We start from the raw sequence: 27381 nt of genomic DNA on the forward strand, positions 1-27381 counted from the left end.
ATTGAGTCCGAATGGGCCATATTCCGTGCCTCCATTGCTGAGACAGCTGACCGGAGCTGCGGCCTCAAGGCGGTCGGTGCTAGTCGTGGCGGCAGGCCCCGAACCCGATGGTGGACATCAGATGTCAGGGCCGCTGTCAAGCTGAAGAAGGAGTCCTATTGAGCATGGATGGCTTGTGGTACTCCGGAAGCAGCTGACAGGTACCATCAGGCCAAACGGCACGCAGCTTCGGCAGTTGTCGAGGCAAAAACTCGGGTGTGGGAGGAATTCGGTGAGGCCATGGAGCACAACTTTCGGTCGGCCTCGAAGACATTCTGGCAAACCGTCCGGCGCCTCAGAAAAGGGAAGCAGTGCCCGGTCCACACTGTTTACAGTGGGGATGGGGGCCTGCTGACCTCGACTGGGGATGTAGTCAGATGGTGGAAGGAATACTTTGAGGCCCTTCACAATCCCACTGACATACCTTCCATAGAGGAAGCAGAGTCTGAGGACACATATATGGACAGTACCATCACTGTGGCTGAGGTATCTGGGATGGTCAAAACGCTCTTCAGTGGCAAAGCTCCGGGGGTGGACGAGTTCTGCCCAGAATTCCTCAAGCCTCTGGATGTTGAGGGACTGTCTTGGCTGGCACGTCTCTTCAACATTGCATGGAAGTCGGGAACAGTGCCTTTGGATTGGCAAACTGGGGTGGTGGTCCCCCTTTTCAAGAAGGGTGACCGGAGGGTGTGTTCCAACTACAGGGGGATCACACTCCTCAGCCTCCCTGGGAAAGTCTATTCCAGGGTGCTGGAGAGAAGGGTACGACCGTTGGTCGAAAGTTTGCCACAAGAGGCTCAATGCGGTTTTCGTCATGGTTGTGGAACACTGGACCAGCTCTACACCCTCACAAGGGTGCTTGAGGGTACATGGGAGTTTGCCCATCCAGTCTACATGTGCTTTGTAGACTTTGTCGACCGCGTCCCTCGCGGCGTCCTTTGGGGGTGCTCCGGGAGTACGGGATTGGTGGCGTGCTACTACGTGCAATCTGGTCTTTGTACAAACGGGGCAGGAGTCTGGTTCGCATTGCCAGTAGTAAGTCGAGCCTGTTTCCGGTGAACGTTGGCCTCCGCCAAGGCTGCCCTTTGTCACCGATTCTGTTCACAATTTTCATGGACAGAATTTCTAGGCGCAGCCAAGGTGTTGAGGGAGTCCGGTTCAGTGGCCTTAGAATCTCGTCTCTGCTATTTGCAGATGATGTGGTTCTTACGGCCTCTTCGGGCTGTGACCTTCAGCGTTTACTGGGACGGTTTGCATCTGAGTGTGAAGCTTCTGGGATGAGACGCAGTACCTCCAAATCAGAGGCCATGGTTCTCAGTCGGAAAAGGGTGGAGTGCTCCCTCTGGGTTGGGAATGAGGTCCTGCCCCAGGTGGAGGAGTTTAAGTATTTTGGGGTCTTGTTCACGAGTGAGGGAAGGTGGGAGCGTGAGGTCGACAGATGGATTGGTGCAGCCTCGGCAGTAATGTGGTCGCTGTACCGGACCGTCGTGGTGAAAAGAGAGCTGAGCCGGAAGGCAAAGCTCTCAATTTACCGGTGGATCTATGTTCCCACCCTCACCTATGGTCATGAGCTTTGGGTCAGACCCAGGACATGCTGGAGGGATTATGTCTCACAGTTGGTCTGGGAACGCCTTGGTGTCCTCCCGGTTAGGCTGGAGGAGGTGGCCTGGGACCGGGAAGTCTGGGCTTCCCTACTGAGACTGCTGCCCCTTATCCATGACGCGGATAAGCGGAGAAAATGGATGGATAAATTTCAAGTTACTCCGTTTGGACATACAGTGTTTTGAGTTTGTGTTTTGCGTTACGACACCTCGAGTTATGACGTTTCAACTTACAATGTTTCATCTTACAATGTTTCATGTTGTGTCATTTCAAGTTACTCAGTTTGGACATACAGAGTTTTGAGTTCATGTTTTGCGTTACGACACCTCGAGTTATGACATTTCAACTTACAATGTTTCATGTTGTGCCATTTCAGGTTACTCTGTTTGGACATACAGCGTTTTGAGTTACATTGTTTTGCATTATGACAACTTGAGTTATGACATTTCAACTTACAATGTTTCATCTTACAATGTTTCATGTTGTGCCATTTCAAGTTACTCCGTTTTTACATACAGCGTTTTGAGTTTGTGTTTGGCGTTACGACACCTCGAGTTATGACATTTCAACTTACAATGTTTCAATTTACAATGTTTCAACTTATGCCATTTCAAGTTACTCAGTTTGGACATACAGAGTTTGGAGTTTGTGTTTTGTGTTATGACACCTCGAGTTATGACATTTCAATTTATAATGTTTCATTTTGTGCCATTTCAGGTTACTCCGTTTGGACATACAGCGTTTTGAGTTACATTGTTTTGCGTTATGACAACTCCAGTTATGACATTTGAACTTACAATGTTTCATCTTACAATGTTTCATGTTGTGCCATTTCAAGTTACTCCATTTTTACATACAGCGTTTTGAGTTTGTGTTTTGCGTTATGACACCTCGAGTTATGATATTTCAACTTACAATGTTTCAACTTATACCATTTCAAGTTACTTTGTTTTCACATACAGCGTTTAGAGTTCGTGTTTTGCTTTAGGACACCTCCAGTTATGACATTTCAACTTACAATGTTTCACTTTACAATGTTTCAACTTATGCCATTTCAAGTTACTCCGTTTGAACATACAGAGTTTTGAGTTTGTGTTTTGCGTTATGACACCTCGAGTTATGACATTTCAACTTACAATGTTTCACTTTACAATGTTTCAACTTATGCTATTTTAAGTTACTCAGTTTGGACATACAGAGTTTTGAGTTTGTGCTTTGTGTTATGACACCTCGAGTTATGACATTTCAACTTACAATGTTTCATGTTGTGCCATTTCAGGTTACTTCGTTTGGACATACAGCGTTTTGAGTTACATTGTTTTGCGTTATGACACCTCCAGTTATGACATTTCAACTTACAATGTTTCATCTTACAATGTTTTATGTTGTGCCATTTCAAGTTACTCCGTTTTTACATACAGCGTTTTGAGTTTGTGTTTTGCGTTATGACACCTTGAGTTATGATATTTCAACTTACAATGTTTCATGTTGTGCCATTTCAGGTTACTTCGTTTGGACATACAGCGTTTTGAGTTACATTGTTTGGCGTTACGACACCTCGAGTTATGACATTTCAACTTACAATGTTTCAATTTACAATGTTTCAACTTATGCCATTTCAAGTTACTCGGTTTGGACATACAGAGTTTGGAGTTTGTGTTTTGTGTTATGACACCTCAAGTTATGACATTTCAACTTACAATGTTTCATTTTGTGCCATTTCATGTTACTCCTTTTGGACATACAGCGTTTTGAGTTACATTGTTTTGCGTTATGACAACTCCATTTATGAAATTTCAACTTACAATGTTTCATCTTACAATGTTTCATGTTGTGCCATTTCAAGTTACTTCGTTTTTACATACAGCGTTTTGAGTTCGTGTTTTGCGTTATGACACCTCGAGTTATGACATTTCAACTTACAATGTTTCATCTTACAATGTTTCATGTTGTGCCATTTCAAGTTACTCCGTTTGAACATACAGAGTTTTGAGTTTGTGTTTTGCGTTATGACACCTCGAGTTATGACATTTCAACTTACAATGTTTCAATTTACAATGTTTCAACTTATGCCATTTCAAGTTACTCAGTTTGGACATACAGAGTTTTGAGTTTGTGCTTTGCGTTATGACACCTCGAGTTATGACATTTCAACTTACAATGTTTCATTTTGTGCCATTTCATGTTACTCCGTTTGGACATACAGTGTTTTGAGTTACATTGTTTTGCGTTATGACAACTCCAGTTATGACATTTCAACTTACAATGTTTCATCTTACAATGTTTCATGTTGTGCCATTTCAAGTTACTCCGTTTGAACATACAGAGTTTTGAGTTTGTGTTTTGCGTTATGACACCTCGAGTTATGACATTTCAACTTACAATGTTTCAATTTACAATGTTTCAACTTATGCCATTTCAAGTTACTCAGTTTGGACATACAGAGTTTTGAGTTTGTGCTTTGCGTTATGACACCTCGAGTTATGACATTTCAACTTACAATGTTTCATTTTGTGCCATTTCATGTTACTCCTTTTGGACATACAGCGTTTTGAGTTACATTGTTTTGCGTTATGACAACTCCATTTATGAAATTTCAAATTACAATGTTTCATCTTACAATGTTTCATGTTGTGCCATTTCAAGTTACTCCGTTTTTACATACAGCGTTTTGAGTTCGTGTTTTGCGTTATGACACCTCGAGTTATGACATTTCAACTTACAATGTTTCAATTTACAATGTTTCAACTTATGCCATTTCAAGTTACTCAGTTTGGACATACACAGTTTGGAGTTCGTGTTTTGTGTTATGACACCTCGAGTTATGACATTTCAATTTACAATGTTTCAACTTATGCCATTTCAGGTTACTCCGTTTGGACATACAGCGATTTGAGTTACATTGTTTTGCGTTATGACACCTCCGGTTATGACATTTCAACTTACAATGTTTCACGTTATGACATTTCAAGTTCCAGCATTTCAACACTTACAATGTTTCATGTTATGACATTTCAAGTTACGGCGTTTTCACTTACACCGTTTCAAGATACAATTATTATTACAATTATTATTATATTATAATAATTATTAACACTGTACAAAAAAAAAACGAGTTACATGAGCAGGACGGAGGAATCCGAAGTCACACGTCCCCCACACAGACCAAGAACATCACTTAAGCTCCTTTTAGTTGGGTTGTTTCCCCCTCATGATGTCTCCCAAGCGTGTGGCAGACTCTTCAAAGAAAAGGAAAGTAAAATCGGTTTCTTGCCCGATCTATGTTGCTCAAACATGGCAACCGTCATGAATGATAAAGAAGGTATGTTTTAAAGTGTAAAAGGATCTACGTACTCCTATGAAATGGACAGTGACGACACAATAAGCCTGTCTCTCCCTCCCTTGCAACGCCCCTTCCAATGAGCAAGACAACTCAACTTACATTACTGCCAAATAGGGCCATGTATCGTTATCATCATAATACCTGATACCGGTGTCAACCACCGAGTTCACACGAACTCAAAACGCTGTATGTAAAAACGAAGTAACTTGAAATGGCACAACATGAAACATTGTAAGATGACAAGCCGCATCACTGAGACAGACTGAAAACAGCAGACGGTATCAATGCGCCATCTGCTGCTTGTTACGACGTTGTTAATACCTTGGTCTCTTTACCTCTCCGCTACACCCTCATTAGCCAAAAGGTCGTTATCCAAACGGAGAAAAGTAGATAAGGAGTGTAGAAATTTCAACGAAAAATGGACCACGTCCTATTTATTTACAGAGATGCACGGAAAACCTTTGTGCTTGGTGTGTTTGCAACAAGTTTCGGTATTGAAGGAATATAATATTCGACGCCACTACGAGACTCATCACAGCGAAAAATATGACGGCTTGCAAGGACAACTGAGAAGAGATAAGATTAACGAATTGCTGGCGGGTCTGAGGAAACAGCAGTCAACTTTCATCAAGAGCCGAGAAGTCAGTGAAGCAGCGGTAAAAGCCAGCTACCTAATTGCTAGCGAAATAGCATTAGCATCGAAGCCGTATTCCGACGGTGACTTTGTTAAACGATGCTGGTGTTGATGCACTTGTACAGGCCAAAAGATGCCAAGTTTCAGGAACAAATACAAGTCCAGACTAGACTAACACCTTTAAAATGCTGCCTTAGATACTGTTTGCATTGAAAGAATACAGCTCTGTGAAGATGAATCCTTACTGTGGTGATTTAAAAAATGTGCACTTTAACGTTAGTCAGCAGCTTCAAAACAAAAGTTGTGTGATGGAATTCTACTGTTCATACAACTCCATAAATGTTCAGTATTTATTGTATGTGTATGTATGTTTCATGTATGAAGTTTACAGATTTACAGGACAGGCGAACACTTTCTTCATTACACATTTAAAATCACTCTCCTTAGTTTGTAAGGTGTACGCAGGGATTACATTTAGATTTTATATGCGTATGTGTAAGTGGTTTAAAAATCCCTTTCTTTAAAAGTCTCATTTAATCTTAAAGTGCATTACTATATTTTTCAGTACCAATTAAAGTTTTGTGCCTTTGTACAATCAGTGGGATCAGTTGCAATGCATATTTGTGAATGATAAAAGTAAATTGCACATTTGTCTAAGGAAATATGAGGTGTTTCATGAAATGTTTTGTAAAAGGATAGTTCATTAAATTTCAATATTTTCCTAATGTTCTTGTGCTTCTTTACACCAAAACAAAGGAAAGACATGATATTTTGGTTATTTATAGCAGAGTATGGTATAATTTGAATGGTCCGGCCCACTTGACATCTCCCTAGGCCGTATGTGGCCCACGATGCGAAATGAGTTTGACACCCCTGGCATAGATAAAGGTAAAATTTGATGAACTTTGTTCCCTACACCACGTCTCTCAAAAGTAAAGTCCAGGCTGGTACATGAGTATGGTGGCTTCAGAAATAATCTACAGTTAGAAAGCCTCCAGTTTTTGCTTAATCAGAGCGGCGATTTGTCCCACTTTCTATGAACGCACCACGCTACACATATTCGTTATTCATCTCAAATAGAAACTCACATAGATGGACTACTATACTGTATTTTACCATTTTTCTTCCACTTCACGTTTGCTCCCATATGCTGATACTACGTGGGGATGCATACAGGTAAGATTTCATGACATTATTGAGTGCTAATGTGCATATTAGTTGTGACCAATCTGACTGAAAACAAGTGTGTATATGTTTTACTTGTGCTTTTAATTTGATGATGTTCCTGTCATAGTTTGACACAATACATAATGAATGACAAAGTGTATAGCTAACATCTATGTACGGTGTGGTTTACTGATGTGTCCATGGCTAGCTAGTGCACTGCTAATTCTAGCTAATGCTAGCGCTGAAATGACAGAGGACCCATCATAGATGTCCTAAGCTATGCCTGCCGTTAATCCGTGCCAATTCGATATAAATAACTTTGGTTGAATAAAACGCAATAACTGTGACGTCCCTAATATTAATAAATGAAGTAATTTTCTACTTTTGCCATAGAAAACATGTTTATAATCTTCATAATACGCTTTTTAACATTGGAAAAAGTGCTTAGCTATATTCACTCTGCTACCTCAATATACGTACCTCAGCGTTTAATTATGAATTGTATTTAAATTATGACATGCGATTAAGTGTTTAATCTTTTTAAATTAAGTGTATTTAATAAATACATCAATTTGTATTTTTCGTAACTTGAGGTGATTATAGGTATCAGAATTATTCTCAGTATCGTACCTCCCGACCTGCTGGTCAATGTTGGCATCCTACCACAAGATGGCGATGTTGCCACGCTTATCATTGAATACAAGGCATGCGGTGGGTCTGTGCCACAATACTTCATTTGGTGACTTCTAGGATGGGGAAGATTAACATTAAGATTAGAAGCATATTTCATTATTGTTCAAGGCATAATTATGCATCACAAAAGACATTCTTTCTAGTCTGGACTGAAGCAGAGCTGCAGACAAAGAGACAGACTCAGAGAGACACTTTCTTTGCACATTTGCTCCAACATTCCAGTCCGCTTCCATTAACCAACAATTTCCACTGCTTTTCACTGGCTAAGCCCCCCCACCCCCTCCCTGTGCAAACAGGATGTTTGTGTCTCGGTGGGGCAGCACGGCAATACAAAGCTGATGATCAGATAGCGAGGGCCGTCTCTCTCCCAGCGCTGTGACAGATTAGCAGGGATTTAGGGGCCTCCGCTCGGATTCCCCGACTAAACCAACACAGCGCAGGAAACACAGAGAACACGGGACGTCATGCAGCCGGCAGCGCACTCTCCTTTTAGGCCGACATCGCCTTGACAGCCAGGCCGCGTCACACACGTCAAACAGGAGCTCTGTGAGCTGGGAAAGAAAGATGGAGCAAACTAGCGAGGTTTCTGCCGCTACGTCAACACACCGTGGGATTCGGGAGACTTTGGGTTTCCTCGTATTGTGCTGCTTCACCACGCTTTGGAAAACACAGGATCTCAATCATGAGCACAGATTCTTTCATAATGATGAAAAACGAGTAAAGCGCTCTGAGGTTAGGCCTCCGCCAAGCGCCATCGTTCCCCCATATTGTGATTTATAGCATAAATATTAGTCCGACATTTATTTTATCTACATATTTAGATTCATTGACCATGGAAACATACCATACCAGCGAGTTATCTCATTAGCATGCTAACACCTAGCATAATAGTGCTAAGCGTTTATATAAATGCTAAACTCCGAAAATGATAAAAATGTTAGGATAATTATATTAGCATGCTAACACCTAACGGTAAGCAGGGGCGTCACTAGGTTCTGAGGACAGGGGGGGCTTAGCCCCCAGAAGATGCACAGGATATGAATGAATGTAGTAGACCAGGGGTCTCAAACACGCGGCACGTGAGCCAAATGTGGCCCGCAGGACACTAGTTTGAGGCCCCCGCCTTGATATGAAAGTTTAATGTTTGATATTTGAAAGTTTGATATGGATGCTGTATGGTATCATGTACCCAGAAAAAATTATTACGTTTGATTCATGTTCATGTTAAAGGTTAAATAACTGTTAATAGTTATCCTCCCTATCCGTGTGGAAGTGGTAAGTTTTTGGCTTTCTAAGTTTAAAGGAAATAACTCGGAGGCTACTGTTTAGGTCGCTAGCTCTCTAGTTTGCGAGTTAGCATGTGTCACAAGACCCTGCAGTTGCGCAATATGTTGTAAATAAAGAGTATAAATGTGACTATAGTCGTGTTTTGTCATGTCTACAGGGCTCTAATAATGCTTTGTTCATTTTAATCTGAAAAAAATCATTTTAAATATAATAGTAGAGATACTCAATTGTTTTAGGTCACTATTAAATTCACACAAGTACACACAATCTACACTGCAAAACCTCTGCAACCATTCTGTCCAGTGGACAGTATTCAATTATATAATAATCATTATTATATTATTCATTAGCCTATTATAATTACTATCATCATTATTCTTCTTCTGATTATTACTACTACTACTACTAGTAGTAGTACGCTAGTATTAGCCTGCTTATTGGCTTGCTTATTAGCCTTTATTATATGAAATTTGTCAGATATTTTTTTTGTAAAAAAAAAAAAAATCAATAAAAAAATATCAAATTATCTAGGGGGGCTTAAGAACATTTTAGGGGGCTTAAGCCCCCCTACAATAGGCCTAATGACGCCTCTGGCGGTAAGTGTCTGCTTAAGTTCATATTCATGAAAATCACAAAAAATGCATCTAGCATGCTAGGGTCAATTCAGGGAACCCTTCAAAGTAATCTGGGAAACTTGGCTGAACACGGATAAAGGCATGGACTTTGAGTTGGAAGGTTAGGAGTTGACCTGCATCAACAGGAAGGACACGAGGGGAGGAGGAGTGGCCCTGTATGTGGACAAACAACTACATTACAAAGTGGTAAAGAACATGTCAGTCGCTATTGATATTTTAGATTTTAGAATGTATTGCTATTAGCAAAAACATGTTCATCAGTTGTCTATACAGAACTCCAAATTCAAGGATGTCAAAAAATTTTCATATGTGGAGACTTCAATATTGATCTTGTAAATCCCCACAAGAACAAGGTAATGGATGATTTCATAGACACAATGTACAGCTTGAGTTTGTTTCCCCAAATGACCACTATGCCACCTTCATGGACAATATATTCCCCAATGACTTTGGTAACAAAACCACTAGTGGCCTGCTAATTAAGGACATCAGTGATCATCTTCCAGTATTCACAATTTACAACCATCATGATAAGAAAAGACTGTATGAATGTGAGTGTGAATGGTTGTTTGTCTATATGTGCCCTGTGATTGGCTGGCCACCAGTCCAGGGTGTACCCTCTCTCTTGCCCGAAGACAGCTGGGATAGGCTCCAGCACCCCCACAACCCCTGTGAGGAAAAGCAGTAGAAAATGAATGACTGAATGAATGAACTATGAACCATATAAAGAAGTCGGCCCCTCTGTGACATCACAAAGGAACAGTTTTACCACGCCTTTTGAAAGCGAGCGTTTTGAGCCATCCCAAACGTCTTTCAGGGCTCACTTCCAAATACACAAACCTCATTATCTGAAACTTTGGCATGGTTTAACACCAGAATACAACATTCTAACTATATTTATAGGTCAGAAAAGTGGAAAAAGCATCATAGGTCCTCTTTAATCTCATAATATTACAACATTGTTCTAGTTAAATTACAACTTCTTGTTAGATTCAAACTTTTTTCACTTAACATTTTGACATTATTGTTATAACATTACTGCTGATTCTTACATTTTTTCTAAATATTTTAATTGATAATTTTCATAGTGTCTTTTTAGAATATAATGAATTTTATTCCCATAATATTATAACTTTGCCCCAACCTAATTTTCATTTATTTTTTCTCATAATGATTTACAAACAAACATTTGACATACTAACTCCTTATTTCTAAAATCACAAATACTTCAACTTGCTGAAATAGTTAATTTCCAAACAGCTAAAATAATGCATAAGGCTAAAAACAACCAATTAGCTAAAAATGTCATCCAATACTTCTCTACAAGAGAGGAGAAATAATGATCTCAGGGAAGAAGTACATTTGAAACACTTCTATGCTAGGACTACGTTATGCTAGCCATAGCATTTCAGTATGTGGAATCAAACTATTGAATGGATTGAGTAAGGAAATCAAACAATGCACAACGATGAGCCAATTCAAGAAACAATACAAGCAGTTGATGTTTGCTAAATACAAGAATGAAGAGTCTTGAACCAGTCATGATGTGCTATACAGTGAAGAAAATAAGTATTTGAACACCCTGCTATTTTGCTATTTCTCCCACTTAGAAATCATGGAGGGGTCTGAAATTTTCATCGTAGGTGCATGTCCACTGTGAGAGAGATAAACTAAAAAGAAAAATCCAGAAATCACAATGCATGATTTTTTAACAATTTATTTGTGTGATACAGCTGCAAATAAGTATTTGAACACCTGTGTATCATCTAGAATTCTGACCCTGAAAGACCTGTTAGTCTGCCCATTAGAAGTCCACCTGCACTCCATGTATCATCCTGAATCAGATGCACCTGTTTGAGGTCGTTAGCTGCATAAAGACACCTGTCCACCCCATACAATCAGTAAGACTTTAACTTGTAACATGGCGAAGACCAAAGAGCTGTCCAAAGACACCAGAGACAAAATTGTACACCTCCACAAGGCTGGAAAGGGCTACGGAGCAATTACCAAGCAGCTTGGTGAAAAAAGGTCCACTGTTGGAGCTATCATTAGAAAATGGAAGAAGCTAAACATGACGGTCAATCTCAATCGGAGTGGAGCCCCATGCAAGATATCACCTCGTGGGGTCTCAATGATTCTAAGAAAGGTGAGGAATCAGCCCAGAACTACACGACAGGACTTGGTCAATGACCTGAAAAGAGCTGGGACCACCGTTTCCAAGGTTACTGTAGGTAATACACTAAGACGTCATGATGTGAAATCATGCATGGCACGAAAGGTTCCCCTGCTTAAACCAGCACATGTCAAGGCCCGTCTTAAGTTTGCATATGACCATTTGGATGATACAGAGGAGTCATGGGAGAAAGTTTTATGGTCAGATGAGACCAAAATAGAACTTTTTGGTCATAATTCCAATAAGCGTGTTTGGAGGAAGAAGAATGAAGAGTACAATCCGAAGAACACCATCCCTACTGTGAAGCATGGGGGTGGTAGCATCATGCTTTGGGGGTGTTTTTCTGCACATGGGACAGGACGAGTGCACTGCATTAAAGAGAGGATGACTGGGGCCGTGTATTGTGAGATTTTGGGGAACAACCTCCTTCCCTCTGTCAGAGCATTGAAGATGGGTCGTGGCTGGGTCTTCCAACACGACAACGACCCGAAGCACACAGCCAGGAAAACCAAGGAGTGGCTCCGTAAGAAGCATATCAAGGTTCTAGCATGGCCCAGCCAGTCTCCAGACCTGAACCCAATCGAAAATCTTTGGAGGGAGCTCAAACTCCGTGTTTCTCAGCGACAGCCCAGAAACCTGACTGATCTAGAGAAGATCTGTGTGGAGGAGTGGGCCAAGATCCCTCCTGCAGTGTGTGCAAACCTGGTGAAAAACTACAGGAAACGTTTGACCTCTGTAATAGCAAACAAAGGCTACTGTACCAAATATTAACATTCATTTTCTCAGGTGTTCAAATACTTATTAGCAGCTGTATCACACAAATAAATTGTTTAAAAAATCATGCATTGTGATTTCTGGATTTTTCTTTTTAGTTTATCTCTCTCACAGTGGACATGCACCTACGATGAAAATTTCAGACCCCTCCATGATTTCTAAGTGGGAGAAATAGCAAAATAGCAGGGTGTTCAAATACTTATTTTCTTCACTGTATATATCACTATATTGACACGCACTATGGTACACATTATGGCATTGGATGCTCATATCACCGTGTACTTTGGTACGAGGTACATTATTTAAAAAAACAACATTAAACTGTATTATGGAAAGCAGGAAGTGAACAAATGTAACAGTTACTGATTGAAAAAGTACCAGATGGAGGGGTAGGATTTAATAAGCTTTGCTTCTTCCTACTCCTTTTGGACATGTGGAACTGGGAACTGATTATGGGATGCACTCAATTGGAATCTGATGCATGTTCAAATGAAATTAAACCATTACCATTTTATTGAATATTTCAACTTGATGCGACCAAAAATACATATTTTTTTCCTCATAGTATAAGTTTATTCTGGTAAAACTGCACCATATTTTGACTTTATTTTGGTGAAATTACAGATGATTTTTACATCTCTGCCTTTCCAATTTCTAGTTTTAGAATGTGCTGTTGGCCAATAAAAATGATCCCCCGGGGCCACCCTGTGGACACCCCCGTGTTAAAGGATGGATGTGTGCGGTGATATTAGAGAAATGTTGTGATGTTTTTCTTAATCGTCATCTTGGCTTCGGAGCTGAGGAAAAGAGTAGAGGCAGCTTCCTGTGAGACATAAAAGTGGAGGAGTGGAAAGTTCTATGCGGTTCTGCTTTTAGTCGCCCTCTTCTCCTGTTCGTGCTTCTTTGGCCCCAGTGCATCTTTCTTGGGCTGCCTTTACCATTTTTGGTTGCCTCCATGTGCAGCTGTGTTGGCTTAAAAGACCTGCCTTTTTTTGAAAGGAGCTGATTCTGTACAGCAGAATTCTATTTTGGATGTTGTGCCGGGATCAAAGCCGGGATGAAACATGAACGGCAAAAGTGCTGGCCTGCCATTGCGGACGACACAACCAAATCTCTGTTGGTAGGATTTCCTTGCGTGGTTTTTTTTTCACATATGCAGAAGAACCTGTGCATGAATTAGGCCAGTAAGTGGTGCGATTAAGCCGGTGCCGCCCAGACACTCGGGTCTTTGAGCAGCTGGATACACACACACACTTGCCATAGATGCCCTACACAAGCACATGTCTGTTCCAATCCAATCCCACACCTTCATCCTCCACATCATGTGACCCAAAAGCGGACCCAGGCAGTGTGATATTACATCACGTCCAAGCGTCCCACTTCACATCCTCCATCTTTCTTCCTTGGCCAGACTGGAAATTCTCCAGAAAAATCATTTCTAATCATGCTTGTACTTGGCAGTGCAGCTCTTTGCCTTGGGGGACCCTCACTTGGGGGCATGTACCCCCAGACAAAATAGCTCTGAGGCACTCGGGCACTCAAACCCCTCCACCACGACAAGGTGCTACATATGAAATATATATATGGTTATATATATATATCCAAAAACATGCTAGGTTAATTGGCCACTCCAAATTGTCCATAGGTATGAATGTGAGTGTGAATGGTTGTTTGTCTATATGTGCCATGTGATTGGCTGGCCACCAGTCCAGGGTGTACCCCTCCTCTCGCCCGAAGACAGCTGGGATAGGCTCCAGCACCCCCGCGACCCTCGTGAGGATAAGCAGTACAAAATGAATGAATGAATATTATGTCTGCTATATTAGGTAATGAGAGTGTCAAGGTGACTATAGGGATGTTATTTCATGTCTAGAGGGTTCTAATAATGTTAAAAGGCAGATTTAGAAGATTGTAAACAAGTTTTGTATTCTTAGTTTCTATTATTATGTCTACTATATTGGCGACTATGAGTGTAAAGGTGACTATAGGGGTGTTATTTCATGTCTAGAGGGTTCTAATAATGTTAAAAGGCAGATTTAGAAGGTTGTAAACAAGTTTTGTATTCTTAGTTTCTCTTATTATGTCTACTATATTGGCGACCATGAGTGTAAAGGTGACTATAGGGATGTTATTTCATGTCTAGAGGGTTCTAATAATGTTAAAAGGCAGATTTAGAAGGTTGTAAACAAGTTTTGTATTCTTAGTTTCTCTTATTATGTCTACTATATTGGCGACTATGAGTGTAAAGGTGAATATAGGGGTGTTATTTCATGTACAGAGGGCTCTAATAATGTTAAAAGGCAGATTTAGAAGATTGTAAACAAGTTTTGTATTCTTAGTTTCTCTTATTATGTCTACTATATTGGTGACTATGATTGTAAATGTGAATATAGGGGTGTTATTTCATGTCCAGAGGGCTCTAATAATGTTAAAAGGCAGATTTAGAAGGTTGTAAACAAGTTTTGTTTTCTTAGTTTCTCTTATTATGTCTACTATATTGGCGACTATGAGTGTAAAGGTGACTATAGGGGTGTTATTTCATGTCTAGAGGGTTCTAATAATGTTAAAGGGCAGATTTAGAAGGTTGTAAACACGTTTTGTTTTCTTAGTTTCTCTTATTATGTCTACTATATTGGCGACTATGAGTGTAAAGGTGACTATAGGGGTGTTATTTCATGTCTAGAGGGTTCTAATAATGTTAAAAGGCAGATTTAGAAGGTTGTAAACAAGTTTTGTATTCTTAGTTTCTCTTATGTCTACTATATTGGCGACTATGAGTGTAAAGGTGACTATAGGGGTGTTATTTCATGTCTAGAGGGCTCTAATGTTAAAAAGTCTATTTAGAAGGTCATAAACACGTCTTATGTTTGCTCTTATTATGCCCACTATAGTGGGTAATAGGAGTGTAAAGGCGACCATAGGGGTGTTATTTTAGGTCTCGACGGCTCTAATAATGTTAAAAACCATACCTAGATGGTGGTAAACAGACTTTCTATTTGTTATCTTTTCTTTCTATCTCATTTTCTACTCTTATGTCCTCACGACCTTCATGAGAACAAGGTAGAAAATGAATGAATGGTGAATACATGAGCATATGAGGATATGTGGTGTTTTTGTGTTATATGATACATAACTTTAATAGGATATATGGCGGTAGTAAGTATGTTTTAGAGGTGTGCCTGGGCATTGGCAGTAAAAGTGATGAATTGAAGTTTGTTGCGAGGCGATGGATGAGTCTCGTGGGGCCAGCATGGCGAGGGTAAGCGTTTTGGAGGCAGTGTGTTGGCCTTGCTAGCATGAGTCCTTCTGAGGTGTTGGAAAGCATGAGCTCAGATGGCAGACAATAGTTGAGTGTTTTTACAGACGCCACATAAAACCTCCTCGGCCTCGTGTGACACGTCGGCTTTATTTTCCTGCCATATTGCCGCCATACCCCGCCCCCCATGCACCCTTTCTAACCTCATGCACTTCCTCCTCCATCAATAAACACCACCGTGAGGGGGGGTTGGAGGGGATCGAGAGGTGAAGGAGCATTGATGCGGTCCACTCACAAACACGGCAAGGCCACCGCCCCCAAACGTGGCCCCCTTTCATCGTTCAACTTCCTTCTTCGATATTCTTCATGCATGTTATTGCATTCATATATTTCATTACATTCATACACTTTAGGACTTTTTCCCCAACCTGCCTGGAAGTAGTAAAGTTGCATCATCCTGATTCAGCAGTGATGCTGAATGAACGTTGTGTTTTTAGCTTTTACGTGTCATTGAAGCGCTCAACTCGCCTGTCTGATTGGAGTTGCTGGTTCAATGCCCGCCACAGCAGCGCAGATCTTTATCTCGCCTTCTTTCTCCTTTTGTTCACATTCAGCACACACCACTCCCCACCCCACCCCACGCCATCCCAGGCCCCCCCATCCTGCATCGCTCAGCACATCTCCAACTCTGCTACTTCCAAGCTGTACTTGCACTACTAACTACTACCAGTACTAGTACTACCACTTAGTGGTGCAGAGGAGAGGACAAGGATGCAATGTGCATGTGCAGTAGTAGTAGTACTAGTAGTAATAGTAGTACTAGTAGTCGTCCACCGTGGAGAGGAGAGTATAGGGATACATGTGTAGTGGTACTAGTAGTACTACAGTAAACCTCGGATATATCGGATTCAATTGTTCCCACTGGTGTTGTCCGATATAAGCGAAATCCGTTATATGCGTATACCGGAAAATGTCCGTTTTACGCATATATCGGATTTATATCCGGTATATGCGTAAATGGGATTTTATCCGTTATAAAAAGGCACTTCCTTGACTATTTTTCCAATGTACCTGGACGCGCAGGCAACGCTGCAAACGACGTCGTATAGCGGCCTGTCACGATTCGGCGAATCGGAGCGCCACGATGCGGCCATCCGATATATGCGAGGGAAATTTCATGGAAATGCATTGGAACGGGACTGGAGATTTTGTCCGAAATAGGCGAAATCCGTTATAAAAAATCCGATATATGCAATGAATTTTTATTGGAAATGCATTACAGAAAAATCGGTTCTTTTTTATCTGTCCGTTGTGAGCGAATTTCCGATATATCCGAGTCCGATATATCCGAGGTTTACTGTAGTTGTAGTAGTTAGTGGTGGAGAGGAGAGTATAAGGATACATGTGCAGCGGTACTAGTAGTACTAGTAGTAGTATACACATACTCTACCCATTCCTTCTTGGGAGAAACTAATTCCATCTGTTTTCCTCACAGTCGGTGGTGAGAATTGGAATGGTACCACTTGAGGAGCTTCGGTGTGAGGTCGGCTTCCCCACCGTTTCTCCATTCTACATCCTTCGTTCCTTGCGTGCATGCTGATAAAAAGGATCTGAAAGATGCGGCACTGCAAGCAGACACCCTAAAAGACCCGACAGACTGATCGGCTGATAAAGCGGCAGCACATCTGATGATACTTTATCTCCTGCTACACCACCTCCCATGGAGACCAAACACAAACGACAAACAGCATCAGTTACCTGGCCACTCTAAATTGTACGGAGGTATGAATGGTTCTCGCCCAAAGACAGCTGGGATAGGCTCCAGCACCCCCGCGACCCTCGTGAGGAAAAAGCGGTAGAAAATGAATGAATGAATTAATGAATTAGACTACAGAAAGAACTCATAACACTGTTGCTGCATTGGTCGCCGGCCCCCGCGCCATAGGAAGCCATTACCGGCCATGACCACATGGCTCAGGTGGTCGTATCTTTGGGCAAGACACTGAAGCCCCCGTTGCTCCTGATGCTGCGTCATCAGGATTGATGATTGGATTGGATGTTGGCAGCAGTGACAGGAAGCGGCGTTCTTCCTCTTCCATCACTGGAACGCCAACTCCTCCGTTTGTCATTCCGCATTCCCCAGCATCCAACTCATCGGGCTGACCCACGTGACGCCATCCTGACTCACACTGAATGAACTACACACACACACACACACACGGTTTTTCTCACAATGTACCAATCATGTAGCTACATTTCCTCTTTCCACCACCGCAGAAAGCAATCCTCATGGAAGAGGGAAGAGGGAGTGTCCACAGGCCGAAGGTAAAGTCAACATGTCTGAGGGTGCTTGATGTTTCCCCAAAGTGTGACGTGAGGAAGGAAGGCCAGACAAAACGGGCTGTTGCTCTTCAGGGTTCCTGGGATAGTACGATAGGAGAGGAATACTGAATACCATCTGCTCCAACATCTACTTTTTCCTTTAACGCCACTTTCTCCCCCCTAGCTCTGTCTCATCCCCGTTTGCCAGCAAAACCACTGCTGCTGCTGACATATTCAATACAAAAACTAGCCAAGGAAATGCACTTAGTGTTGCTAGAAGGTACCATTTACTTCTTGGCGTCTCTCCTTGGGAAATAACACAAAGCAGCATAACGTAATATACGGTAACATAACGTGATGTTTTCATAGGAGATTGAGCCTGGTTTTGGTGTTTATCTTCCCATGCCGTTTGACATTGATCACTGATAGCGAGGCGGCGAGAGGCTGAGTCAGTGCCAACGGGAGAGGTCTGACTTATTTCATACGCTCATACCAGCGTTTTGTCGTGATGCTGTGGAAAAACACAGCAAATAAGACAAATGGTCTCTGCTGCTCCGTCCAAAGCACACATTCCTCTTCGAAAGAACAACTTCCATGGCATTCCTGACCTTCAACTTGGAAATGACACACCACACAAACATTAATGATATCCTGTTGGATGTCTAAAGTACTTATGTTAATGTCTGCGTATGTAGAATACCTATAATGATTCATTAGTTATCACAAATTCATGATGCTATTACTCTAATTATATATACAAGCCTGTTCCACCAAGGGCCACATACATCTTCTATGCCGCTGGAGCCTATCCCAGCTGTATACTGAAAATCAAACGATGCAATAACATTAGTGTGAATGGCTTCAAAGTTAAAACTATTTTCATGGTTAGACTCACATATAAACACTTATAGCACTGCCATGCTAGGTGTTAGCATTCTAATGTTAGCATTGCTGGCATGTTAATGTTAGCAAACTATTATTTTTTTGGTATTTTCATTGCTAGATACGTATGTAAATACTTAGCACTACCATGCTAGGTGTTAGCATTCTAATGTCAGCATTGCTGGCATGTTAACGTGAGCAAACTATTATTTTTTTTTCATTTTCATTGCTAGATACGTATGTAAATACTTAGCGTTAAGTGCTAAGTGTTAGCATGTTAGCATTGCTAGCATGCTAAAGTTAACATACTAGCATATTTTGCTATGTTCATGGGTAGACGCATATATAAATACCAAGCACTACCATGCTAGGTGCTAGCAAATCTAACATACTCGTGTTGCCATGCTAACAATTTTTTTGCTATTTTCATGGGTAGACTAATGCATAATAATAATAATAATAATACAAATACAAATAATCATATTAATAATAATAATACTATTAATTATAATATCCATCCATTTTCTATACTTCTTATCTTCATTACGGTCACAGGTAAATATAATAGTATTATTAGTATTATTAATAATAATAATTAAGCAATGTTTATACCATAACACACTACTTATTATTATTATTAGCAAATCATTATTTTATAAAATAAAAGATTGTTATATTAATTAATAATTTATTTATTATTATTATCATAATAATTATTTTCTATAAGGATTATGATAGTTGTAATCATTATTATTATGAGTTACTTGTGACACTTTCTTTTCCTTGCAGGATTTGCATTTTTCAATCATTTCAGCCAAGCCGTGGTGGTGAAGCAAGCGTGTGGAGAAGCGAGAGAGGGGAAGAGCATATGCGGCCCCGGCAGGTCCTGCCCTCCACGGTGACTCATAGAGGGGGTGAAGAGTCGTCACTAACGGGGCGGCGGAGGGGAGAGGACCCGCCCATCGGTGTGAGAGCAGCAGTGTGTCGGAGCGGGACGCTCTCACAAAGCACAACAACGCGTCTGCACCACAAGAAGGACTTTTGACTGCAGGATTACTTTTTTCCTTCTCGTTGGCTTGCGCTCGGGGGAGGAAGCCAGCAGGCCCACCAAGAAGAAGGAATAGCAGAGTCACATCTGGTGAGTTTGATGAGGACGTTTGAGATGAAGGGGGAAGCTGTACTGCTCAGTTTGTAACAGAGCTGTTGAAAAGCAATCATCATGATGTAGTAGAAGAAGAAAACTCATTTCTGCATAGATGATGATGGTGTTTATGTTGTTTTAAGTACTTATTAAAAGCATACGTCTGAGTTGAAATGTGCCTGCAACTTCAAAAACGTCTTTCCTCTGTGCCAAATTTGAAAGGCCAACCTCGCCACTGATTGGCAGAGCGTCCACAGGATGCAAGGTCCCGCCGCGTCCAGTGCTGTGGCGCCCCCTGCTGTGTGACGGAGGCACAGGAAGAGGCGGCGATGGGCACGGTGGTGGAGGAAGGCATGAACGTGGTCATCGTGGGCCACTACAACCACTCGGGCAAGTGGGAGCGGCCCCGCAGCGGCGGCGCCTGCAAGACAGCCGTGCTGCTCTTCATCTGCATGCTCATCGTGCTGGAGAACGTGACGGTGCTGCTCGCCCTCTGGAGGAACAAGCGCTTTCACAGCCGCATGTACTTCCTCATCGGGAACCTGGCGCTGTCTGACCTGCTGGCGGGCGTGGCCTACGTGGTCAACATTTTCACCTCGGGAAGGAACACCTTCTTCCTGACTCCGGCGCAGTGGCTGGTGAGGGAGGGGAGCATGTTCGTGGCTCTCAACGCCTCCACTTTCAGCCTGCTGGCCATCGGCATCGAGCGGCACATGACTATGGTGCGCCTGCGCCCGTGCGAGACGGCGGGGCGCGGGAGGCTGCTGGGCCTGCTGGCGGCGTGCTGGTTGGTGTCGGTGCTCCTGGGTGCCTTGCCCAGCCTGGGCTGGAACTGCTTGGACAGCATGAGCTCCTGCTCCACCGTGCTGCCTCTCTACGCCAAGAGCTACGTCGCCTTCTGCATCAGCGTCTTCAGCGCCCTGCTGGTGGCCATCGTCATCCTCTACATCAGGATCTACCGCCTGGTGACCTCCAGCGGACGTCGCGTGAGCAGCAGGCCGTCGGAGTGCTCCCTGGCTTTGCTGAGGACGGTGGTGATTGTCCTCGGTGTGTTCCTGGCATGCTGGGCGCCGCTTTTCCTCCTGCTGCTGCTGGACGTGGGCTGCAGCCCCACCAGGTGCCCCATCCTCTACCAGGTGGACTGGTTCATCGCCCTGGCGGTGCTCAACTCAGCCCTCAACCCTCTCATATACACGCTCTCCAGCAGGGAGATGAGGGCCGCCTTTTTCCGCCTGCTGTGCTGCTGCCAGAGCAGCATGGAGCCCGCCGGGACGCCCGTGGCCGGCAACCGCCACCCGGGCGCCACTGTGCCCACCGTGGAGAACAGCAAGAGCAGCATGGCGGGGGGAGGGGGCGGCGGTGCGGGGAAGAGATCTGCGCCCGTCCACTCGGACGTGAAGCATGGGGATCCTTCCCCTACCGCCCTGACTCACCCTGCTGGACCCGCTGACCTGCTGTCGGCGGTCCTGGTGAAGGCGGGGGCGCTCAGCAAGTTCTGAACTAGGCGCCATATCACGAAGGCACACCACGACGACGGAAACATTAGCAACCCGCTTGGTCACGGGCCAACTTGGCCCCGATGCCAGTGGTCTGCGTTGAATGTCTCCGCTAATTTATTTCTATATAAGCCCTCGCTCTGCACATGCAGCCCCTGTAAAACACCACCCATCACCTATGTTCGGGGGGACAACCCACAGACCCCACTCATGACACATCAAAAATACCTTCTTTTCTCCAATAATTATTTTAAAAAAGGACCATAAAGTGAACAATACACCCCCTCCCTGTAAAGTGTTCAGGTACATTTGTCAGGTTTGTGTTGGTGGCAGCCAGGGGTGTCCAAACCTTGGATGTTTTGGAAAGCAACACGTGACTGACAGACAGACAATTAGACAGATAGAAAAAATAGCTGGAAAAGTTTAAAAATAATATCAACTTTAGCCTTTTCCCTTTTTCACATGAGATTACAATTTCTTTCTCTTAATACTTTCACTTGCTTTTTTCAGAAGTTTTCCAGAAGTTTATTTCTGTTTTCTTTTTTGGAATTCTGGGGGCCCCGGGCCCACCCTTTGGACACCCCTGGTGAAAACTAACTTTTCTCCTCCTGCGCACAAATGAGAGTTGAAATGTGCTCTTATCAAGTCAGACAGACTTGAAATTTCTCACACAGCTCCATATTGGTCTCCAAATGAACAAGCCCATGTGTGAAATGTTAGGAGTATAAAACCTGTGAATATGTTTGACAATACCTGTCGACATTTGCAGTGGAAGGTCATGGATGGCCAGGGCTCCGGGTGGACGCCATTAACGTCGTTAACCTGCAGTACCAGAGAGAATGTTTACATCAAAGTTCAAATATGGGAAATTTACAAGGAAGTGTTTCAGCGGAAGGACGACAGGAAAGGGGATTTCTTATTTAGAAAGGAAAGATTTTACAGTTAGGGTATATAAAACCTGTTTTTAACATCATTAGAGAACTCTAGACATCAAATGACACCCCTATGGTCACCTTTGCACTCATATTACCCAATATAGTAGACATATGGTACTATGGTACTATAGTGGGCATAATAATTTTAACATTAGAGCCCTCTAGACATGAAATAACACCCCTATAGTCACCTTTACACTCATAGTCGCCAATATAGTAGACATAATAAGAGAAACTAAGAATACAAAACTTGTTTACAACCTTCTAAATCTGCCTTTTAACATTATTAGAACCCTCTAGACATGAAATAACATCCCTATAGTCACCTTTACACTCCCATTACCTAATATAGTAGACATAATATTCATTCATTCATTTTCTACTGCTTATCCTCATGAGGGTCGCGGGGGTGCTGGAGCCTATCCCAGCTGTCTTCGGGCAAGAGGACTGGTGGCCAGCCAATCCCAGGGCACATATAGACAAACAACCATTCACACTCACATTCATACCTATGGACAATTTGGAGTGGCTAATTAACCTAACATGTTTTTGGAATGTGGGAGGAAACCGGAATACCGGAGAAAACCCACGCATGCACGGGGAGAACATGCAAACTCCACACAGAGATGGCCGAGGGTGGAATCGAACTCAGTCTCCTAGCTGTGAGGCCTGGGCGCTAACCACTCGAAAGTAAGACATAATATAGCCACACATTAGCATTGGGAGAGTTCCTTGTTTTTGTTCTACCTGTGGTGGCTATATTGTCTCGTCAATGTACGATTACTGACACCTAGTGTCCAGTGTATGCATCTTCTGAATACCTTGTATTGGTATTCCACTTCATTTACCGTATCTACACTTGAAAATGCTTCATTTAGGTCAAAAACATATTTTGGACTAAGAGCAGTTCATAATCATAATCATAAAGCATGAAGGAGCGCTAGTTTATTTAAAAAACGGTGGAGTGAAGCCGCGATGTGGCGAGGGAATGTCAATGGAACGTTACAGAACTTGGGCATAATTGGAAGGAAAAGTGTATTGTTTCTCTGTGGGAGTGACCATTGGTGTGGATGTGGTGTAGCTAGTGTGGGCGCTGTGGGGTGTTGCGTACTTGGTTCATGAATCAAAGCCACTATTTACAAATAACTCTCCCTCTCAACATATAAAAAAAGTCTGTCTTTATTTTTCTCAAGCTGCTGTGCCTGATCGTTACCTTGTCTTTTATTTCAATGCAGATAATATGAGGCCATTTCTTCGTGCATGTCCTTAATGCACCCCTACCCCACTCCACCCCACCCTCTTCCAAGTGACTTTATTTTCTATGAAAACTTTGGATGTACAGTATGTTTACGCTATCACCAGCAAAGGTAGATTTTGTGCTTTGTGTGCATAAAAGCCGCCACGGTACTTGAGACTGTGTCCTCTTGTATGATTGCTAAAAGCATATAAAGAACAAATATTATTATCATTATTGAATGAATGAATGAATGAAAGAAAGAGAGGATGCTTTACCACTAGTGGTGCAAAACCATGTTTGTCCTGAAGGTGGCGGCAGAGGAACACCAATGATGAGTGTACATCCATCGTATTATTATTAGTAGTAGTAGGCTTGGCGCCATATAATATATTGGTTGTGTTTTGTCCTGTAGAAACCACTCACAATTGAAGTAACCACTAGTGAGAATGATTGATTTTTTAGAGAGAATGATTTCTTATCAGTGGTGGCTTTGGGACTGCTTTGCCTGTCATAGTTCAATAAAACAGTGTGTGAGATTTGAGCGTTGTACGTGTTCTGATGAGAAATCAATGACTCTCGGCGTTAAAGGGACATTTTAAAAAACGAGGATTGAATATTTTTGCACTGAAATTAAATCCGGACATGAAAAATAGCGCGAACTCGTTAAAATGTTAAGTGGCATTAACGCATGCGCATATTGTTAAGTCACAAACCTCATGTTTTGGCGACAAACGGGAGCACAATAGCGTCCCCACTGAGGCTACCGCCATTTATTAACTTTATTCTGACCTGAACACAACGACAGCACGGTAATTCCAACACCATATTTGTATCTGACACTCACACTGGTCTCACTCGTCCTCATCGGAACCCCACTTCCTCATTGTCACGAGACCAAAGCGAGGTGCATTCTGGGACACTCCGAACATCACACATTTCTTATGCGTGTACTTGGTCTAAATAAACAGAAAGTCAAAAACAAATAGTAAGTGGATATTCTTATCACTCACTGGCGAAACCCTGAAGACTAACCAATTTACCACTTTATTTTTATACATGTACAACTTTTTGTCATACATTTAGGACTTTATTCACGTAGTATTGCGACTTTTTGTGTTAATTTGCGACTTTTTTACCACTTTACTCTCATTAAATTTTGACTTATTTCTCAAAAATGTATGCCTTTATTTCCTTTTTTTGCGGCTTTATTTTTGTAAATTTCCAACTTTAGTCTGTTATTAATTTGTGAGAATAAAGTTAAAACAATAAAGTTGAATAAAGTCTTAAATTTACGTGAGAAAAGTCGTACATTTATGACGTACATTTTTGAATAAAGTCATAAATTTACGAGCGAAAAGTCGTACATTTATGACTTTATTAAAAAAAATGTTATTGTTGTAACTTTACAACTTTATTCTCACAAATTAACTTTTTGTCATACATTTACAACTTAATTCTCGTAAATTTACGTTTTTGTATTCACAACTTAAAACTTGAATCAATTCCCAAATTTATTCTGGTAACTTGACTACTTTTTTCTTTTTCTTTATTCACTGGTAAATGTACAACTTTTTCCTGTATGACTTTTTGGTCATACATTTATGACTTCATTCTCATATTATTACAACTTTTTTCTTGTAAATGTACAATCTTCGTCATGAATATGTGTTAACTTTCAATGCTAGCATGATGTTAGCATGATTGAAGTTTCCAGTCCATGTGGAGCTGTACATCCTGTCCATATGTTGACAAAGCCAGTCATTACCAGGCAAACCTGGGCCTTCAGTCACGAGGGATGCCCCCTGCAGCAGCTGTCGTTTGACGCCCCTGCACAACCCAAAGCTCCATTGTTGTTGACTGTTGCATGTCACACTCATCTCCCAGAGATGATTGTCTTCCGCACCTTCAACGATGATGGGAAAAGAGCGGGAATGCAAAACAAGCTCAGCAGACGTCTCCGGCCCGTCAGAGAGGCCTGAGGGCGTCTTCCCGCCCCATCCCGCCACAAAATGTTCACGTGGAGGGATGGAAATGACTTCATCCAATTCCACCACGCTTGCATCACGGCCGTTACACAGAAGGACTTCTGGGAGATTTCCCTGACGTACAACAAATCTAAAGCTCTGCTTTTCTCCAAAGTGGGTCAAACACCTTCTACATCATCATGTCGACTAAATGATTCTTTCAGGCTTTGGACACGGAGGATTTGTGTCATTCTCAAAGCACCACCCTCATTTGCATATGACTAACGTGAACACCGCAGCAGGACAAGAGGATCAGCAGGACAAGAGGATCAGCACCCCAAGCCGTGGAGATCAGACCTGTTTGGCTCAAAGCCTGAGAAGACCGGACCAGAACGCTCCTGTCGGATAAAGCAGAACTTCTCAGATGGTCTCCACAAGGGAACCACGTTCTCCCATGCATGCCCTTTTATTTTTACTGTTTTTACAATTACAATTTTTTATTACTTTCTTACACTTTTATTTACGTTTGTTTATTTTATTTTCATTTACTTTATTATCTGTTTTTACACTTTTATTTTAATGGTTTCTTATTTGTATTATTTTCTTTTTCTTTTTTATTAAAGTTATTATATTTTTATTTAAGTCATTATTACTTATTCTTACTATGTTTCACACTTTTATTTCTATCATTTTTATTTGGATTGTTTTCTTTACATTTTCTTTTATTTAAGGAGTTTTCATTTTGTTTTTTTTCTACACTTTTATTCAAGTCGTTTTCATTTTTATTATTTATTGTTTTATTTCAGTTATTTTATTTATTTTTATGATTTTTTTACACTTTTATTTTTTCTTTGTATTATTTTCTTCACATTTTTATTTTGGTCGTTTTAATTTTTAAAAATGTATTTTTATGATTTTTGTACACTTTTATTTATGGCAGTTTTATTTTTTCTTCTTTGTATTATTTTTTTTAAACTTTTAAACCATTTATATTTATTTTTTTACACTTTCATTTATGTAATTGTCATGACACTTTCCTTTAAATCATTTTAATTTTATACTTTTTTTAAAGTCACTTTCAATTATTCCTATTATTTTATTATATAATTTTTACTTTTATTCAATTGTATTTTTTCTACTTTAACTAAGTATTTATTGTTTATTTATTTAATTATTTGATATTTTTCCTACTTTTAGCAAATGTGTTTTTTAATGTACAATATGTACACTCTTAAAAATGCTGGGTTATTTTTTTGACCCAATCGCTGGGTTGAGCCTGTTGGGTTATTTTTATTGAGTTGGGTATTCTGAGAACCCAATTCGCTGGGTTATCTCTGTTGGGTGCTGAGTTATTTGCTGCTGGGTTGTGATTTCCATTATATTGTGCTGGGTTATTTTGGACAACCCAAAGCGTTGGGTAGAATTTTGAACACGAGCAACAAAGCCCCGCCCACAAACTTACTTCGTTCGGACCCCACATTTCATCTGAGGAGACGAATTTCATCACGGAGCAAGGTTTGTTATATGCCCACTATTGTTTTACCGTAGAATTGACTACTATATAAAGCTTCATAAACTTGTTAAAATGTAAGTTCGTGAAGCACTGTTGAGTACTAGCTTCAGGAATGGATCGGTAACCTTGGCAAACTTCCATTCCCTCCAAAAGTGGCAAGCGAACACATTCGCTGGCGAGCTATGTAGGAACCAAACTATGTTGTTGAAGTTACAAGAGACATGCACTATGTGTGATAGTTATGAGGACAACGTCAGTTATCTCGTCAATTTGCCATTTTATGTGATA

At 41.5% G+C, this 27381-nt stretch overlaps 2 protein-coding genes across 4 annotated transcripts in view; one reads left to right on the forward strand and one right to left on the reverse strand.

Annotated features, from left to right (window-relative positions):
* Positions 1–5947: 5947 nt before the first annotated feature.
* shdb (Src homology 2 domain containing transforming protein D, b) overlaps positions 5948–27381 on the reverse strand; it is a 69569-nt gene continuing 48135 nt past the window's right edge. Inside the window, exons 9-10 of one of the 3 annotated variants that reach the window (XM_058074357.1) lie at positions 22198–22266; positions 5948–8029 (exon numbers count right to left, since the gene is read on the reverse strand). In XM_058074357.1, the coding sequence (XP_057930340.1) occupies positions 22221–22266 (46 nt within the window). In that variant the 3' untranslated portion in view covers positions 5948–8029; positions 22198–22220. Of the gene's footprint in view, positions 8030–9376; positions 9554–16773; positions 18024–22197; positions 22267–27381 lie in introns of those variants that run through there. The other 2 variants (XM_058074358.1, XM_058074356.1) reach the window with 2 other exon arrangements.
* Positions 19755–24662, forward strand: s1pr3a (sphingosine-1-phosphate receptor 3a). The gene is made up of 2 exons (XM_058074359.1): positions 19755–19945; positions 20171–24662. Exon 2 carries the CDS (start codon positions 20278–20280, stop codon positions 21445–21447), a length of 1170 nt encoding a protein of 389 aa, XP_057930342.1. The 5' UTR covers positions 19755–19945; positions 20171–20277; the 3' UTR covers positions 21448–24662.

The sequence above is a fragment of the Doryrhamphus excisus genome, chromosome 5 (genome assembly GCF_030265055.1).
Source record: "Doryrhamphus excisus isolate RoL2022-K1 chromosome 5, RoL_Dexc_1.0, whole genome shotgun sequence".
NCBI lineage: Eukaryota > Metazoa > Chordata > Actinopteri > Syngnathiformes > Syngnathidae > Doryrhamphus > Doryrhamphus excisus.

Coding starts and splice junctions, on each gene's coding strand:
- s1pr3a (XM_058074359.1), top strand. CDS start 20,278: ATGGGCACGGTGGTGGAGGAAGGCATGAACGTGGTCATCGTGGGCCAC.